This window comes from Pogona vitticeps, chromosome 10 (genome assembly GCF_051106095.1).
Source record: "Pogona vitticeps strain Pit_001003342236 chromosome 10, PviZW2.1, whole genome shotgun sequence".
In the NCBI taxonomy this organism is placed as follows: domain Eukaryota; kingdom Metazoa; phylum Chordata; class Lepidosauria; order Squamata; family Agamidae; genus Pogona; species Pogona vitticeps.
In genome coordinates this window covers 27,652,483-27,671,137 of record NC_135792.1, presented here as the reverse complement: position 1 = coordinate 27,671,137, position 18,655 = coordinate 27,652,483, and the positions used below count along the sequence as shown (strand labels likewise).

Genomic DNA, 18,655 nt, shown 5'->3' with positions numbered 1-18,655 from the left:
CTTTCAAAACCTTTCACATTTTCAAAAACCTTTCCCAGGAGAAGTAAAACACTCAAACGCTCCCCCTTCACTTTAATCGTACAAAGAGGTGCACCTCCCCAACGGAACCCTAGACACTCTTAACCTCTTCTCTCTTTTGCTTAACCAACGAAAGAAACAAAAACCACCTCTGCCACGGCACAGTCCCTTCATTAGTACCTCGAAGGCTTCCCCGCGTAGAACTCAAACCCCCCCCCAGCCCACGCACGAGAACGACCCCGACTTGCTTTCGCATGGGAACCCGAAGTCGAAACACCCCTCAAGCGGCATTTCCCTCACTTTCCGCAGCACCGCCTCCTCCCGGGTTTTTTTAAAGCCCATTGGTTGAATTCAATCCACTGCCCGATACGCCCCCCAATTAACTGGGCAGTCTCGTGACGTAGAGCCCCTCACCTCGCGCGTTTCGGATCTAAACGAAAGGGGTGGGGTTTGCTGGCTGCCCGCTGTGTCGTCAACCGGAGGAGACCGGCGGCGGCTGCTGCGGCGGCTGCTGCTCTTGCTGCTTCTTCTTCGCTTGCTCCCCAAGTTCGTTTCGGATTTCAGGTAGCCAAGCCTGACCAAGAAGGCCTTTTTCTTCAGATCAGCGTTCAAAGTTTGTTGGGGGGGGTGATAAATTGGGTGTTCAGCGGGGCGGGGGGGGGGGTGCTCCATCTGACGAGCCGCTAGAAAAGGTTTGATCCACCTTGGCAGCCTTTTCTACACAAAGTCAAGTCGTTTATTACCTTCCTTTTTAGTTGCCTGCGGTTGTTTGGAAATCTAGGCTCTCTCTGATAAAACTTATAGTCGGGGACCTGTGTTACTCTACTGCAATTCCCCCCCCCCCCCAGGAGGGTCTCATCTACTGTCTGCCAGCCCGACCCCATCAAATAGCCAAACAACCTCTTTTTAATGGATCTTGTGCTGTCCAGAGGTTTTGGCTCAGTAATTTCAAGGACTTAATGGTTTCCTCTGTGTTGCACAGACTATTAAGCTGCAGCTTCGTTCAAAATATTTCCTCTTCCATGATGACAGGCTGCTAGAATGACTCAACCGCAAAATGAAATGAACCTGCAACAAAATGAATATGTATTTCTGAATAAAAATAGTGCTGCCTAAAAATACTGTCCTCCTATTTTGGCTTCTCGGATGAAACATCAGGCACTGGTCAATCTTAGTTTTCTTCAACTGGGGTGTCCAAATCTACTAAATAAATCGGGAACTTGGAATTTCTAATTTGGCCATTGTAAGTGTGTGTGCGTTAAAAAAAAAAAACACCAGACAAAACAACAACTTATGCAACATTGGGTTTATTTCAGGGAATCAAATGTTGCCTAAGGAATGTTCTTTCCCCCCAAAACCTCTTTCAGGGGGTGTGACAAAAACAAAACAAAACAAAACAAAAAAAAGAAGACATTCCCAAACAGGAAAATAAAGCAGTGGGTTTGTCTGTTCTAGGCATGTAATTAATAAACAAAAACTGGCAGCCACCCCTGCCTGTGTGTTCTGGGTGGAAAAATTGTATGCAAGAAACAAAAAGCCTAGGTTTCAAAGTGAATGATACCAATTTTCATCCAACAGCAGAATGTTTAATACAATGCTCTTGCTTAATTCAATGTTACTCCTCTCGGTGGGTATTTGAACCCAGGCTTGCTGATTTATTAACGTGCTCTCTCTACTACAGCAAACGGGGTATTTTTGTTAACAATAATCATGATAGGAATAACGATGTTATACAATTTTTGGAATTAATGACTGATTTTAACTTTTAAATATTGTCTTTTAATGCTGTGAGTCCCCTTGGGTCCTGTTTTTAGCAGGAAAACAGGGTTGAAAAACTTTAAATGAATAAAATCTACACCGTGGTCTAAGTTGCAGGGCTATTTGTCAGGGTCTCTAGATGAAAAGGATTTGTAGGAAGCGATCCGGTGAGACTAAATATTTTACTTTGCCTTAACGGGAGCATCGGAGACACGAGGAGGAGGCCCTTGCAGCTTCATGGAACCACTGAAACTTCTATGAACGTGTGGAAGAGGAGCTTCCGTTTTCTCTATTAGTATTAGTGTTCTTATGCTTTATTTTCTTGTTCCCTGCCAAAAGAGAAAGAAACAAAATGCAAAGGAATGCTTTTCATGTTAATCTGCTTCTTAATGTTACTACGGCAAGCTTAGTTTTTTCTTTATAGGATGACAAGACGAAGGAAATCCCTTCGTGGACTTTTCTTCAAGGATGCTTTGGTGTCTCTTCCTATATAGAGGAAGGTGTAGGCCTTCTATAGCTGTCTTTTCGGCAGGGGAGTTGGTGAACGAGATTTAATTCTGTATTTTTCTTTATAGGATGATGGGGTGAAGGAAATCCCTTCATGGACTTTCCTTCAGAGGCTAACCAAAACAGACAGGATACACTCTGCAAGCACTCAGGGATCTTCACTTGGAGACAATTGCTCATCATACATGAGAGTGGTCGTAAGACCAGATAGGCGAGATATAAAATAAATACACCCCTGCCTCTAGCCTTGGATCAGCGTTGCTTCTGAAGGAGCCCGGGAGTCTGGCCTTCCGTGGCGGTGGGAGTTAATCATATATGGGCAGTGTATCATAAGGAGCCACTGTAGGCTCAAGAAGTACCCATTATTGTAGCTTAGTAATCAATCTAGATTGACTAACACACTGGTTCTTAACCTTTGTTACTCAGGTGTTTTTGAACTGCAACTCCCAGAAACCTCAGCCACCAGAGCTGATGGTGAAGGCTTCTGGGACTTGCGGTCCAAAAACATCCGAGTAACAAAGGTTAAGAACCAAGAGCAGAATGCTTAATTTAATGCTCTGTGATGTTTCTCAACGAGGATTTCAGCCCGGACTTCCTGATTTCTTAACGTACTCTCTCCACTACACAAAACTGGATGTTTTCGTTAGGAATAATCAGGATAGGAATAACGATGTTATACAAATTTTTGGGTTGATTGCTGATTTTAACTTATAAATATTGTCTTTTAATGCTGTGAGTCACCTTGGGTCCTGTTTTCAGCAGGAACACAGGGTAGAAAAATTTCAAATGAATAAAATCTACACGGTCGTCTTAGAACTCATAAGTTGGAGGGCTGTTTGTCGGGTTCTCTAGACAAAGCGGATTTGTAAGAAGCGATCCGCTGATACTAAATAGTTTACTTTCCCTTAGTAGGAGCGTCGGGGACGTCGCGATGAGGTGCTTGCGCTGAAACGTCTTCTATAAACGTGTGGAATAGGAGCTTCCATTTTCTCTATTAGTATTGATAAAGGAACGTGTGCTGTGGTGGTTTCTTTTTCTTAATACCTGCCAGAAGAGAAAGAAACAAAATGTAAACTAATGCTTTTGATGTTAATGTGCTTCTTAACGTTAATGTGCCAGGGTAGTTTCTTCTTTGTACGATGACAGGACGAAGGAAATCCCTTTGTGGGCTTTCCTTCAAGGATGCTTTCGTGTCTCTTCCTATATAGAGGAACGTGTAAGCAATCTATAGCTGTCTTTTTACGATGTGGATTCTGTACAGGACATTTGATTCTGTATTATTCTTTATAGGATGATGGCGAAAAGGAAATCCCTTCAGGGGTTATTTTGGCTATCTTCCTATGGAGATACATAAACAGACGGGATCCGCTCTGCAACCGCTCAGGGATCTTCACATGGAGGCAATTGCTCATCGTACATCCCACGCCTCTGGCCTTGCGTCGGCGTTGCTTCTGAAGGAGACCGGCAGTCTAGCCTTCTGTGCAGGTGGAGTGGGGGTGGGAGTTAAGCCCATAGGGGTAGTTTATCATAAGGAGTGACTGTGGGCTCAAGAAGTACCCTTTATTGTAGCTTAATAATCAATCCAGATTGGGTAACGGGCTCCAACTGGTCGCGTCGATAGAAAGTGTCAAGATACTTCCGCAGGACTAAAACGTGGTGGCCGGATTGCGGACTGTGGTTCCTGATAGGGATCGCCTCGCCCTCGTGTTATGGCAGCTCCGCAGGCTGCCGATTGGTTTCTGGGCTCAATTTAAACAGCTGGTTTTGACCTATACAGCCCTTTCTCTTCAGGCAACTCTTCCCGGAGTGTCTGCCTACCTAAGTGTGGTTTTTAGGTGGATTGTCATGCATTATACCTATGACTGGATGTTTACTACTACTGGTGTTTTGCTTTATTCAGAGTGATTTTACTTTGTTCATTTATAATATTCACATACTGCTTTTACCTTTAATATAATATTTTGTTGATGGAAGGTGCCTGTCTGTATTCATTGGTCCTAACTTTAAATATGGCCTTTTAATGATGTAAACCGCTGTTGGATAGTCTTTCAACAGTGTAAGAGGCCTCTTTAAGGAGAAAGGCGGGCTAAAAGTATTTTAGATAAAATGAATAAATAAATAATAGTGTCTTGGAAACCTGAATTTCAGGATATTTTTTCCCACCTCTGCCCCTGGCTGTCAACTTGTGTGACATCCTCTCGGTAAATGAACGTGACCTTACTCTGTTGGCGTTGCCCTGCATCACCACCCGTTGCTGCCTATTTAGCGCTAGTTTGTTACAGTCGTTCAAATATATTTTTTTTCTAACTTTCATTGAAGGAAAATGGAGAAAACTGCAGCTCCATATGGAACCTCCATCCTTATGAGAGCCTCGTGGTGGACTGGTTAAAATGCTGTACTGCAGCCAAAACTGCTCACGACCTGGGGTTCGATCCCAGGTAGCCGGCTCAAGGTTGGCTCAGACTTCTATCCTTCTGAGGTTGGTAGAATGAGTACCCAGCTTGCTGGGTGGGGGCAATGTGTAGCCTGCATAATTAACTTGTAAATCACCCTGAGAGTGCTTGAAGCACTATGGGGCGGTATAGAAGCAGCACACTTTCCTTTTCTTTTTTTTCTTTTCTTTTTTCTTTCTTTCTTTCTTTCTTTCTTTTCTTTTTTTGCTTTCTATTTTTCGCTTACTGTGCCTGGGTCTTTTTTAACAGCTTGGTACTCTTGATCCTCTTATGGAAAAACTGGTCCTCCCCACCTCACCTCCAGCCATGGGAATTTCGGTGGGGAAAGCCTGAAGAATAGGGCTCCCCCTCCTTGGAGTCCCCATCCAGGAGTCCCCCAACAAATGCCTAAAGGGGAAACTTGTGATCTTAAAAGCAGCACAGGTTCTTGACTCCTGAAATGGACCTCAGTCCACAAGAACTAACTCTACCCTTTACAAGGACACAAAATCTTTGGTTTTAGCTGAGAAAAAACAAACCCGGTAACCTGACATGATGCTTTGCGAGCATCTTGCTCCTGGTATGCTGCATCTCTTCCCTGAAAGGAGAAGTGTTCTCCGTGCTGTCCTTGGGAGACCTGTCTCTTCAGGCAGGCTTTTCCTGAATGAATAGTGTTCAGCGGGGTGGGGGGGTTATTTCCATCTGACGAGCCCCTAAAAAAGTTTGAGCCACTTTGGCAGCCTTTTCTACACAAAGTCAAGTCGTTTATTACCTCTTTTTTTAGCCGCCTCCGGTAGGTTGGAAATCTTGACTCTCTCTGATAAAACCTCTCGTGGGGGACCTGTGTTACTCTACTGCAATCCAGTGGTTGCTCAGGAGGGTCTAATCTACTGTCTCCCCACCCGACCACTATCAAATAGCCAAACACCCCCCTTTTTAATGTATCTTGTGCTCTGCAGAGGTTTCGGCTCAGTAATTTGCAGGGGTTAATGTTTTCCTCTTCTTGCCTATGTGTTGCTGAGACTGTTAAGCAGCGTCTTCGCTTCAAAGATTTCCTCTTGAATGATGACAGGCTGCTAAAATGACTCAACTGCAAAATGAAATGAACGTATTGTACAACAAACTGAATATGCATTGGTGAATGAAAATAGTGCTGCCTAAAAATACTGTCCTCCTATTTTGGCTTCTCGGATGAAACATCAGGCACTGGTCAATCTTAGTTTTCTTCAACTTGGGTTTCCAAATCTACTAAATAAATCGGGAACTTGGAATTTCTAATTTGGCCATTCTAAGTGTGCGTTAAAAAAAACACCAGACAAAACAACGACTTATGCAACATTGGCTTTATTCCAGGGAATCGAATGTTGCCTAAGGTATGTTCTTTCCCCCCAAAACCTCTTTCAGGGGGTGTGGCAAAAACAAACAAAAAAATAGAAGACATTCCCAAACAGGAAAATAAAGCAGTGGGTTTGTCTCTTCTAGGCATGTACTTAATAAACAAAAACTGGCAGCCACCCCTGCCTGTGTGTTCTGGGTGGAAAAATTCTATGCAAGAAACATAACGCCTAGGTTTCAAAGTGAATGATACCAATTTTCATCCAACAGCAGAATGTTAATTCAATGCTCTTGTTTAATTCAGTGTTACTCCTCTCGGTGGGTATTTGAACCCAGGCTTGCTGATTTATTAACGCGCTCTCTCTACTACAGCAAACGGGGTATTTTTGTTAGCAATAATCATGATAGGAATAACGATGTTCTACAAATTTTTGGGTTAATGACTGATTTTAACTTTTAAATATTGTCTTTTAATGCTGTGAGTCCCCTTGGGTCCTGTTTTTAGCAGGAAGACAGGGTAGAAAAACGTCAAATGAATAAAATCTTCATCGTCGTCTAAGTTGCAGGGCTATTTGTCAGGTTCTATGGATGAAGCGGATTTGTAGGAAGCGATCCGGTGAGACTAAATATTTTACTTTGCCTTAACGGGAGCATCGGAGACATGAGGAGGAGGTGCTTGCAGCTTCATGGAGCCACTGAAAGTTCTTCTATGAACGTGTGGACGAGGAGCTTCCGTTTTCTCTATTAGTATTAGTGTTCTTATGCTTTATTTTCTTGTTCCCTGCCAAAAGAGAAAGAAACAAAATGCAAAGGAATGCTTTTCATGTTAATCTGCTTCTTAACATTAATATGGCAAGCTTAGTTTTTTCTTTCTTGGATGACAGGATGAAGGCAATCCCTTTGTGGGCTTTTCTTCAAGGATGCTTTGGTGTCTCTTCCTATACAGAGGAAGGTGTAAGCTTTCTATAGCTATCTTTTCGGCAGGGGACTTGGTGCACGAGATTTAATTCTGTATTTTTTTTTATAGGATGACGGGATGAAGGAAATCCCTTCATACACTTTCCTTCAGAGGCTATCCAAAACAGACAGGATACACTCTGCAAGTACTCACGAATCTTCACTTGGAGACAGTTGCTCATACATGAGAGTGGTCGTAAGACCAGATAGGCGGGATATAAAATAAATAAATACACCCCTACCTCTAGCCTTGGATCAGCGTTGCTTCTGAAAGAGCCCAGGAGTCTGGCCTTCCGTGGGGGTGGGGTGCGGGTTAATCATATACGGGCAGTGTATCATAAGGAGCCACTGTAGGCTCAAGAAGTACCCATTATTGTAGCTTAGTAATCAATCTAGGTTGGCTAACACAGTGGTTCTTAACCTTTGTTACTCAGGTGTTTTTGAACTGCAACTCCCAGAAACCTCAGCCACCAGAGCTGATGGTGAAGGCTTCTGGGAGTTGCAGTCCAAAAACATCCGAGTAACAAACGTTAAGAACCAGTGGGCTAACAGGCTCCATGTGGTCCCGTCGATGGAAAGTGTCACGACGCTTCCGCAGGACTCGAACGCGGCGGCCGGATTGCGGACTATGGGTCGTCATACTGATCGCGCCGCCCATGTATTACGGCAGCTCCGCAGGCTGCCGATTGTTTCGGGGCTCAATTTAAACAGCTGGTTTTGACCTATAAAGCCCTTTCTCTTCAGGCAAATCTTCCCAGACTGTCTGGCTACCTAAGTGTGGTTTTTAGGTGGATTTTCATACATTATACCTATGACTGGATGTTTACTACTACTTGTGTTTTGCTTTATTCAGATTGATTTTAGTTTGTTTATTTATAATATTCATATATTGTTTTTACCTTTAATATAATGTTTGGTTGATGTAAGGTGCCTCTCTGTATTCATTGGTCCTAAATTCAAATATGGCCTTTTAATGATGTAAACCACTGTTGGATAGTCCTTGTTTCTGCTTTAACTATTGTTTTTTAACAATGTAAGTGGCCTCTTTAAGGAGAAAGGCGGGCTAAAAGTATTTTAGATAAAATGAATAAATAAATAATAGTGTCTTGGAAACCTGAGTTTCAGGATATTTTTTCACACCTCTGCCGCTGGCTGTCAACTTTGTGCGACATCCTCTCGGTAAATGGACGTGACCTTACTCTGTTGGCGTTACCCTGCATCACCACCCGTTGCTGCCTATTTAGCGCTAGTTTGTCACAGACGTTCAAATATTATTTTTTTCTAACTTTGATTGAAGGAAAATGGAGAAAACTGCAGTTCCATATGGAACCTCCATCCTTATGAGAGCCACGTGGCGCACTGGTTGGAGCAAATGAACTATGAAACTCTGTGATCTCATGGACACAACGACACCTGCTTAAGAGGGGGAAAATACAGTTATTCCAAATGACAAGTACAAGCGCCTGCAAAAAGGGGGAGAAAACCAGGGGGCAGCGGGTGGAATTAAAAGCAGTAGAAATGAGCCACAACCCAAGGTGCCCTTGATGCTGGGAAGAAAAAGACGGCTCCCTCGCCTCTCCAGGGTGAAATAATAAAATCGCAACAAAAACAAAAAGACCAGAGTGGCCTTGGCTGCCAGATGGGCATTATATAAATCAAATAAATATATAATTAAATAAGTAATTAAATTAAAATATATAAAAGAAGGAAGCATGAAGAACTTCAAGTCATTTAATGTGAGGGCGACAACTACCAGGATGAGTCCTGCCCTGCATTTCCCATGGGGTTTGGAGGCAGAAAGAGGGAGGGAGGGAGGGAGGGACCGAAATCCACCCAGACCCCCTTTAATCCTTTCCTTCAGGGCCAGCCTCATGGGGAGGAGACCAACCGTAACTCTGCACATGCCCAGACTTGGTGGCTTTTCCCACCTTCGATCAGATTCATCTCCTAAAGGACTACAAAGCCCATCATGGGGTGGGGGAGAAGGGTCCCAGCAGTCACCCCACCCTCCCCCACGGGCCTCCTTACCCAGCCGCCGTCCCCGGTCGGAGCGGGGCAGCGTCCAGCGCAGGCCGGGTCTGCCACCGGCCTTGCAGCCGGAACAGCCTCTGGGTGCCGCGGGGGCAGGCCGGACAAATAATGGGGAGACACGGTGGGGAAGGAAAAGCGTGACGCACCGGCCTTTAGCGTCCCAGCATCGCCATGGCAACGGGACAGGAAGGGGCGGGCCCGGAGGACCTGCTCTCCGAGTGCAAAGGGCTAGAAGGTCCCCATGGCGACTTGCAGGAAGAGGCGGGCCCTGAGGACCTGCCCTCTGATTTCCATTGGCTGGGAGCGGCTCCATGGCGACGCAACAGGAAGAGGCGGGCCCGGAGGACCTGCCCTCTGATTTCAGAAGGCTAGAACGGCTCTGGGGCAACTGCCAGGAAGAGGCGGGACCAGAGGACCTGCCCTGTGAGTTCTGAAGGCTAGAACGTCAGCATGAAAGGCCCTCTGAGTCCAAGCGTGCTAGACGGTGCCTCTACTCCCTTGGCCGGCCACTTCTCGGCTCCATCTGCTGGCAGCCTCATGCCGGAGGACCCTAGCCATTTCAACCCCCCCCCCAGGCTTCCCGGCTGGGGGAATGAAAAGCGCGGCTCCTAAACGGCTCCTGCTCCATGGGGGGGGGGCATATCCTGAGAGGGACCTAGGAGGAGGAGGAGGAGGAGGAGGAGGTGGAGGAAGAAAAGGAAGGGCGCCTCGCTCTCCCAGGGATTGGGGAGGAGGAAACCTCCTCGTGTCTTTTTTCCCTGGTTCGTCTCCCAACGTTCAAGAGGACGACTGCAATTCAATGAACTTTCGGTGCTTGTCTATTTCACCTGCTTTTTATTAGTAACCCCCCTCCCCTTTTCTCCTTTATCAGCCACTTGTAAAGGTGGTTTTAGATATCTGTAATTTCTCATTTGAACTAAGCGTCCTTTCTTTAAATTAAAATATTTGTGTGCCTTAGTAAGATTACTGCATGAAACGGTAATAAATAAATATAGTTATAAATGATTATTATTGTTGCAGTTATTGTTATTGTTCTTCTTATTATTATTATTATTGCTTTTTGCCCTACTGTCCACGCTGTAACAGGTGGCAATTTATTTCTTTATTTCTTTATTCTATTTATACCCCGCCTATCTGGTCATTTCGACCACTCTAGGCGGCTGTTTAATTGGTACACTGTTTAATCGGAAAGCTACCAGATGTCTGCGCCTGGATCTTCTTTACCGTTGTCCACGCCCCGTAGCTGTGGGTCTTTATGATGGCAATTTTAATTGTATTTTAATCGTGTTTGAATTGTATTTTAATCATTTTATATTTTATTGTATTGAATTTTAATTGTTGTAAGCCGCCCAGAGACCTTTGGGTAGAGTGGGAGGCATATAAATTAAATAAATAAATAAATAAACAAACAAACAAACAAACAAATAAATAAATAAATAAATAAAATAAGAGAAGAAACTCATGGTCCCAAAGCCGTTTCCTGAAGTCTAAAAAGTAACACTCGCGCTCACACAAAAGAGAATGCAGGTGGGGGGGAATGAGAATTTTCAGCTTTTATTGGCAACCCTTTTGCATATTCACCATTACCCATTACCCATGCAAGTTCAGATGTAAAACCGGCCGGCGATGAACGTACTTTAAAGAAGACACTTTACTAGGATATTAAGAAACAGATGATTCCAATCCCCCTCCCCACCCTGCCTTGGTGGGCCCTTTCACTGTATTTTTTGAGATTTAGAGAAGGGAGTGGGATCCTATAGTGCCACGACCGAGAGCGTAAGGGGGTCTGCGTCTCTTACAGATGGGCTGAGACTCATGGGAAGAATGCAGGGAAACGTGGGTGCGTTTGTTTTAAAGAACCCTAATAATGGATGACAGACTCCTCTGAAGCACTGCCGCCTGAGCTCTTCGAATAAATACAGCAAAGGCAGAAAGCTGTCTGCTGGCAGCCTCAACAGGGAAAAAGAAAAGGCCTCCTCTGCCTGCCAGATCACGGCGTAGGGCGAGAGGGTCCTCCAACCTTCCTTCGGCCCTGCTCCCTCCCCCCGTGCGCGCTGGAGGAGACAAGAACAATAAAAGCCAGAAGAAGAGTAATAATAAAATAATAACTTACATGAAACACAAAGAAGACGGTCACGGCACTCGGCCCCGAACTGCACTTTCTCTCGTCCTTGGCGGGAAAGAAGGGGAGATGGAAGTCCTCAGGAATCTCCACCTCGGCACTCGAACCCGAGCTGGGAGGGAGACTGGAGACAGCTCGCCATGTCCTGCAGGCGTAAAGGGACGAGAGACATACGCACCTGTACACACATCTGCCTTAATCCTTTTTTGTTTTGGACCGGCCATCCTAACGGCAAGTTTGAAAACTGCAACTCTGTGCATGCCCAGGGGCGTTAAAATTACCCAGAGCGGTTTTTTAAATCGTTATTTCACACCTTTCTTCTCTGTTAACAACTACAAGGGCCGTCACGGGGCAGAGGGGCTCGTGACAGACCCGCATGGTATGCCTACCATCCCGCCGGCCCCCTGCACACTTACCCGCCGACCTTTCTGGATCCGGTCGTTCCTCGAGGTTGCAGGGTGGCGCAAACGAACGATGAAGCTCTGCATCCGCGTGAACGAGCTCACTGAAAGAACGACACCTGGTTCGGAAGGGAAAATCCAGTTATTCCAAATGACAAGTACAAGCGGCTGTGAAAAGGGGGAGAAAAGCGGGACCAGGGGGTGGAATTAAAAGCAGTAGAAATCAGCCACAAACCCAGGTCCCCTTGATGGTGGGAAGAAAAAGACAGCTCCCTCTCCTCTCCAGGGTGGAATAATAAAATCACAACGCAAATAAACTGGCCAGAGAGGCCTTCGCTGACAGATGGGCGCCATATAAATCACATAAATCAATAACCAAATAAATAAATAAATCACACACACACTCACACACACAGACAAGCACACAGAAATACAGACATGCATGCACGCATACTTACATACATACATAAAAAATAAATAAAAGAAACAACCATGAAGAACTTCAAATAATTTCATGCAGTGAAAAGTGAGGGAGACGACTGCAAGGCCGCAACGCAATCGCGACGCAAACAAACGGGCCAGAGAGGCCTTGGCTGCCAGATGGGTGCTATATAAATCGCAGAACAAGCAAACAAACAAACAAACAAGCACATGCATCAATAAATACATGCGTGCATACTTACATACATAAAAAATAAATAAAAGAAACAACCATGAAACACTTCAAATATTTTAATGCAGTGAAAAGTGAGGGAGACGAGTACAAGGCCGAGTCCCGCCCTGAATTTCCTATGGGGTTTGGAGGCAGAGGGAGGGAGCGAAATCCACCCAGACCCCCTTTAATCCTTTCCTTAAGGGCCAGCCTCGTGGGGAGGAGACCAACTGTAACTCTGCCCATGCCCCAAAACTTGAAAAATCCCGAAGACCGCCTTTCCCACCTTGGATCAGATTCATCTCCTGAAGGACTACAAAGCCCATCATGGGGTGGGGGAGAAGGGTCCCAGCAGTCACCCCACCCTCCCCCACGGGCCTCCTTACCCAGCCGCCGTCCCCGGTCGGAGCGGGGCAGCGTCCAGCGCAGGCCGGGTCTGCCACCGGCCTTGCAGCCGGAACAGCCTCTGGGTGCCGCGGGGGCAGGCCGGACAAATAATGGGGAGACACGGTGGGGAAGAAAAAGCGTGACGCACCGGCCTTTAGCGTCCCAGCGTCGCCATGGCAACGGGACAGGAAGGGGCGGGCCCGGAGGACCTGCTCTCCGAGTGCAAAGGGCTAGAAGGTCCCCATGGCGACTTGCAGGAAGAGGCGGGCCCTGAGGACCTGCCTTCTGATTTCCATTGGCTGGGAGCGGCTCCATGGCGACGCAACAGGAAGAGGCGGGCCCGGAGGACCTGCCCTCTGATTTCAGAAGGCTAGAACGGCTCTGGGGCAACTGCCAGGAAGAGGCGGGACCAGAGGACCTGCCCTGTGAGTTCTGAAGGCTAGAACGTCAGCATGAAAGGCCCTCTGAGTCCAAGCGTGCTAGACGGTGCCTCTACTCCCTTGGCCGGCCACTTCTCGGCTCCCTCTGCTGGCAGCCTCATGCCGGAGGACCCTAGCCATTTCAACCCCCCCCCCCAGGCTTCCCGGCTGGGGGAATGAAAAGCGCGGCTCCTAAACGGCTCCTGCTCCATGGGGGGGGCATATCCTGAGAGGGACCTAGGAGGAGGAGGAGGAGGTGGAGGAAGAAAAGGAAGGGCGCCTCGCTCTCCCAGGGACTGGGGAGGAGGAAACCTCCTCGTGTCTTTTTTTCCTGGTTCGTCTCCCAACGTTCAAGAGGACGACTGCAATTCAATGAACTTTCGGTGCTTGTCTATTTCACCTGCTTTTTATTAGTAACCCCCCTCCCCTTTTCTCCTTTATCAGCCACTTGTAAAGGTGGTTTTAGATATCTGTAATTTCTCATTTGAACTAAGCGTCCTTTCTTTAAATTAAAATATTTGTGTGCCTTAGTAAGATTACTGCATGAAACGGTAATAAATAAATATAGTTATAAATGATTATTATTGTTGCAGTTATTGTTATTGTTCTTCTTATTATTATTATTGCTTTTTGCCCTACTGTCCACGCTGTAACAGGTGGCAATTTATTTCTTTATTTCTTTATTCTATTTATACCCCGCCTATCTGGTCATTTCGACCACTCTAGGCGGCTGTTTAATTGGTACACTGTTTAATCGGAAAGCTACCAGATGTCTGCGCCTGGATCTTCTTTACCGTTGTCCACGCCCCGTAGCTGTGGGTCTTTATGATGGCAATTTTAATTGTATTTTAATCGTGTTTGAATTGTATTTTAATCATTTTATATTTTATTGTATTGAATTTTAATTGTTGTAAGCCGCCCAGAGACCTTTGGGTAGGAGTGGGAGGCATATAAATTAAATAAATAAATAAATAAATAAATAAACAAACAAATAAATAAATAAATAAAATAAGAGAAGAAACTCATGGTCCCAAAGCCGTTTCCTGAAGTCTAAAAAGTAACACTCGCGCTCACACAAAAGAGAATGCAGGTGGGGGGGAATGAGAATTTTCAGCTTTTATTGGCAACCCTTTTGCATATTCACCATTACCCATTACCCATGCAAGTTCAGATGTAAAACCGGCCGGCGATGAACGTACTTTAAAGAAGACACTTTACTAGGATATTAAGAAACAGATGATTCCAATCCCCCTCCCCACCCTGCCTTGGTGGGCCCTTTCACTGTATTTTTTGAGATTTAGAGAAGGGAGTGGGATCCTATAGTGCCACGACCGAAAGCGTAAGGGCGTCTGCGTCTCTTACAGATGGGCTGAGACTCATGGGAAGAATGCAGGGAAACGTGGGTGCGTTTGTTTTAAAGAACCCTAATAATGGATGACAGACTCCTCTGAAGCACTGCCGCCTGAGCTCTTCGAATAAATACAGCAAAGGCAGAAAGCTGTCTGCTGGCAGCCTCAACAGGGAAAAAGAAAAGGCCTCCTCTGCCTGCCAGATCACGGCGTAGGGCGAGAGGGTCCTCCAACCTTCCTTCGGCCCTGCTCCCTCCCCCCGTGCGCGCTGGAGGAGACAAGAACAATAAAAGCCAGAAGAAGAGTAATAATAAAATAATAACTTACATGAAACACAAAGAAGACGGTCACGGCACTCGGCCCCGAACTGCACTTTCTCTCGTCCTTGGCGGGAAAGAAGGGGAGATGGAAGTCCTCAGGAATCTCCACCTCGGCACTCGAACCCGAGCTGGGAGGGAGACTGGAGACAGCTCGCCATGTCCTGCAGGCGTAAAGGGACGAGAGACATACGCACCTGTACACACATCTGCCTTAATCCTTTTTTGTTTTGGACCGGCCATCCTAACGGCAAGTTTGAAAACTGCAACTCTGTGCATGCCCAGGGGCGTTAAAATTACCCAGAGCGGTTTTTTAAATCGTTATTTCACACCTTTCTTCTCTGTTAACAACTACAAGGGCCGTCACGGGGCAGAGGGGCTCGTGACAGACCCGCATGGTATGCCTACCATCCCGCCGGCCCCCTGCACACTTACCCGCCGACCTTTCTGGATCCGGTCGTTCCTCGAGGTTGCAGGGTGGCGCAAACGAACGATGAAGCTCTGCATCCGCGTGAACGAGCTCACTGAAAGAACGACACCTGGTTCGGAAGGGAAAATCCAGTTATTCCAAATGACAAGTACAAGCGGCTGTGAAAAGGGGGAGAAAAGCGGGACCAGGGGGTGGAATTAAAAGCAGTAGAAATCAGCCACAAACCCAGGTCCCCTTGATGGTGGGAAGAAAAAGACAGCTCCCTCTCCTCTCCAGGGTGGAATAATAAAATCACAACGCAAATAAACTGGCCAGAGAGGCCTTCGCTGACAGATGGGCGCCATATAAATCACATAAATCAATAACCAAATAAATAAATAAATCACACACACACTCACACACACAAAAGCACACAGAAATACAGACATGCATGCACGCATACTTACATACATACATAAAAAATAAATAAAAGAAACAACCATGAAGAACTTCAAATAATTTCATGCAGTGAAAAGTGAGGGAGACGACTGCAAGGCCGCAACGCAATCGCGACGCAAACAAACGGGCCAGAGAGGCCTTGGCTGCCAGATGGGTGCTATATAAATCGCAGAACAAGCAAACAAACAAACAAACAAGCACATGCATCAATAAATACATGCGTGCATACTTACATACATAAAAAATAAATAAAAGAAACAACCATGAAACACTTCAAATATTTTAATGCAGTGAAAAGTGAGGGAGACGAGTACAAGGCCGAGTCCCGCCCTGAATTTCCTATGGAGTTTGGAGGCAGAGGGAGGGAGCGAAATCCACCCAGACCCCCTTTAATCCTTTCCTTAAGGGCCAGCCTCGTGGGGAGGAGACCAACTGTAACTCTGCCCATGCCCCAAAACTTGAAAAATCCCGAAGACCGCCTTTCCCACCTTGGATCAGATTCATCTCCTGAAGGACTACAAAGCCCATCATGGGGTGGGGGAGAAGGGTCCCAGCAGTCACCCCACCCTCCCCCACGGGCCTCCTTACCCAGCCGCCGTCCCCGGTCGGAGCGGGGCAGCGTCCAGCGCAGGCCGGGTCTGCCACCGGCCTTGCAGCCGGAACAGCCTCTGGGTGCCGCGGGGGCAGGCCGGACAAATAATGGGGAGACACGGTGGGGAAGGAAAAGCGTGACGCACCGGCCTTTAGCGTCCCAGCGTCGCCATGGCAACGGGACAGGAAGGGGCGGGCCCGGAGGACCTGCTCTCCGAGTACAAAGGGCTAGAAGGTCCCCATGGCGACTTGCAGGAAGAGGCGGGCCCTGAGGACCTGCCCTCTGATTTCCATTGGCTGGGAGCGGCTCCATGGCGACGCAACAGGAAGAGGCGGGCCCGGAGGACCTGCCCTCTGATTTCAGAAGGCTAGAACGGCTCTGGGGCAACTGCCAGGAAGAGGCGGGACCAGAGGACCTGCCCTGTGAGTTCTGAAGGCTAGAACGTCAGCATGAAAGGCCCTCTGAGTCCAAGCGTGCTAGACGGTGCCTCTACTCCCTTGGCCGGCCACTTCTCGGCTCCCTCTGCTGGCAGCCTCATGCCGGAGGACCCTAGCCATTTCACCCCCCCCCCCAGGCTTCCCGGCTGGGGGAATGAAAAGCGCGGCTCCTAAACGGCTCCTGCTCCATGGGGGGGGCATATCCTGAGAGGGACCTAGGAGGAGGAGGAGGAGGTGGAGGAAGAAAAGGAAGGGCGCCTCGCTCTCCCAGGGACTGGGGAGGAGGAAACCTCCTCGTGTCTTTTTTTCCTGGTTCGTCTCCCAACGTTCAAGAGGACGACTGCAATTCAATGAACTTTCGGTGCTTGTCTATTTCACCTGCTTTTTATTAGTAACCCCCCTCCCCTTTTCTCCTTTATCAGCCACTTGTAAAGGTGGTTTTAGATATCTGTAATTTCTCATTTGAACTAAGCGTCCTTTCTTTAAATTAAAATATTTGTGTGCCTTAGTAAGATTACTGCATGAAACGGTAATAAATAAATATAGTTATAAATGATTATTATTGTTGCAGTTATTGTTATTGTTCTTCTTCTTATTATTATTGCTTTTTGCCCTACTGTCCACGCTGTAACAGGTGGCAATTTATTTCTTTATTTCTTTATTCTATTTATACCCCGCCTATCTGGTCATTTCGACCACTCTAGGCGGCTGTTTAATTGGTACACTGTTTAATCGGAAAGCTACCAGATGTCTGCGCCTGGATCTTCTTTACCGTTGTCCACGCCCCGTAGCTGTGGGTCTTTATGATGGCAATTTTAATTGTATTTTAATCGTGTTTGAATTGTATTTTAATCATTTTATATTTTATTGTATTGAATTTTAATTGTTGTAAGCCGCCCAGAGACCTTTGGGTAGGAGTGGGAGGCATATAAATTAAATAAATAAATAAATAAATAAATAAACAAACAAATAAATAAATAAATAAAATAAGAGAAGAAACTCATGGTCCCAAAGCCGTTTCCTGAAGTCTAAAAAGTAACACTCGCGCTCACACAAAAGAGAATGCAGGTGGGGGGGAATGAGAATTTTCAGCTTTTATTGGCAACCCTTTTGCATATTCACCATTACCCATTACCCATGCAAGTTCAGATGTAAAACCGGCCGGCGATGAACGTACTTTAAAGAAGACACTTTACTAGGATATTAAGAAACAGATGATTCCAATCCCCCTCCCCACCCTGCCTTGGTGGGCCCTTTCACTGTATTTTTTGAGATTTAGAGAAGGGAGTGGGATCCTATAGTGCCACGACCGAAAGCGTAAGGGCGTCTGCGTCTCTTACAGATGGGCTGAGACTCATGGGAAGAATGCAGGGAAACGTGGGTGCGTTTGTTTTAAAGAACCCTAATAATGGATGACAGACTCCTCTGAAGCACTGCCGCCTGAGCTCTTCGAATAAATACAGCAAAGGCAGAAAGCTGTCTGCTGGCAGCCTCAACAGGGAAAAAGAAAAGGCCTCCTCTGCCTGCCAGATCACGGCGTAGGGCGAGAGGGTCCTCCAACCTTCCTTCGGCCCTGCTCCCTCCCCCCGTGCGCGCTGGAGGAGACAAGAACAATAAAAGCCAGAAGAAGAGTAATAATAAAATAATAACTTACATGAAACACAAAGAAGACGGTCACGGCACTCGGCCCCGAACTGCACTTTCTCTCGTCCTTGGCGGGAAAGAAGGGGAGATGGAAGTCCTCAGGAATCTCCACCTCGGCACTCGAACCCGAGCTGGGAGGGAGACTGGAGACAGCTCGCCATGTCCTGCAGGCGTAAAGGGACGAGAGACATACGCACCTGTACACACATCTGCCTTAATCCTTTTTTGTTTTGGACCGGCCATCCTAACGGCACGTTTGAAAACTGCAACTCTGTGCATGCCCAGGGGCGTTAAAATTACCCAGAGCGGTTTTTTAAATCGTTATTTCACACCTTTCTTCTCTGTTAACAACTACAAGGGCCGTCACGGGGCAGAGGGGCTCGTGACAGACCCGCATGGTATGCCTACCATCCCGCCGGCCCCCTGCAC

At 46.7% G+C, this 18,655-nt stretch overlaps 2 protein-coding genes across 2 annotated transcripts; both read right to left on the bottom strand.

Annotated features, from left to right (window-relative positions):
• Nucleotides 1-1,309: 1,309 nt before the first annotated feature.
• LOC140702376 (uncharacterized) lies at nucleotides 1,310-14,399 on the bottom strand. Its single transcript, XM_078380555.1, has 5 exons — nucleotides 14,396-14,399; nucleotides 12,600-12,752; nucleotides 11,577-11,680; nucleotides 11,152-11,305; nucleotides 1,310-6,831 (listed from the first exon to the last, which is right to left on the bottom strand). The coding sequence occupies exons 1-4, from the start codon at nucleotides 14,397-14,399 to the stop codon at nucleotides 11,240-11,242; spliced, it is 327 nt and encodes a 108-aa protein (XP_078236681.1). The 3' UTR covers nucleotides 1,310-6,831; nucleotides 11,152-11,239.
• LOC144584383 (uncharacterized) lies at nucleotides 14,121-16,680 on the bottom strand. The gene is made up of 3 exons (XM_078380427.1): nucleotides 16,142-16,680; nucleotides 15,121-15,224; nucleotides 14,121-14,849 (listed from the first exon to the last, which is right to left on the bottom strand). The coding sequence occupies exons 1-3, from the start codon at nucleotides 16,455-16,457 to the stop codon at nucleotides 14,784-14,786; spliced, it is 486 nt and encodes a 161-aa protein (XP_078236553.1). The 5' UTR covers nucleotides 16,458-16,680; the 3' UTR covers nucleotides 14,121-14,783.
• Between the last annotated feature and the right edge of the window lie 1,975 nt (nucleotides 16,681-18,655).

What these genes read in the sequence shown, in the direction of transcription:
- LOC140702376 (XM_078380555.1), bottom strand. An exon ending in CGACCGGGGACGGCGGCTGG is followed by an intron (nt 11,681 to 12,599) that starts GTAAGGAGGCCC and finishes CTTCCGAACCAG; the next exon opens with GTGTCGTTCTTTCAGTGAGC. An exon ending in GGATCCAGAAAGGTCGGCGG is followed by an intron (nt 11,306 to 11,576) that starts GTAAGTGTGCAG and finishes TTACGCCTGCAG; the next exon opens with GACATGGCGAGCTGTCTCCA.
- LOC144584383 (XM_078380427.1), bottom strand. Translation starts at nt 16,457, where the DNA reads ATGGAGCCGCTCCCAGCCAATGGAAATCAGAGGGCAGGTCCTCAGGGC. An exon ending in CGACCGGGGACGGCGGCTGG is followed by an intron (nt 15,225 to 16,141) that starts GTAAGGAGGCCC and finishes CTTCCGAACCAG; the next exon opens with GTGTCGTTCTTTCAGTGAGC. An exon ending in GGATCCAGAAAGGTCGGCGG is followed by an intron (nt 14,850 to 15,120) that starts GTAAGTGTGCAG and finishes TTACGCCTGCAG; the next exon opens with GACATGGCGAGCTGTCTCCA.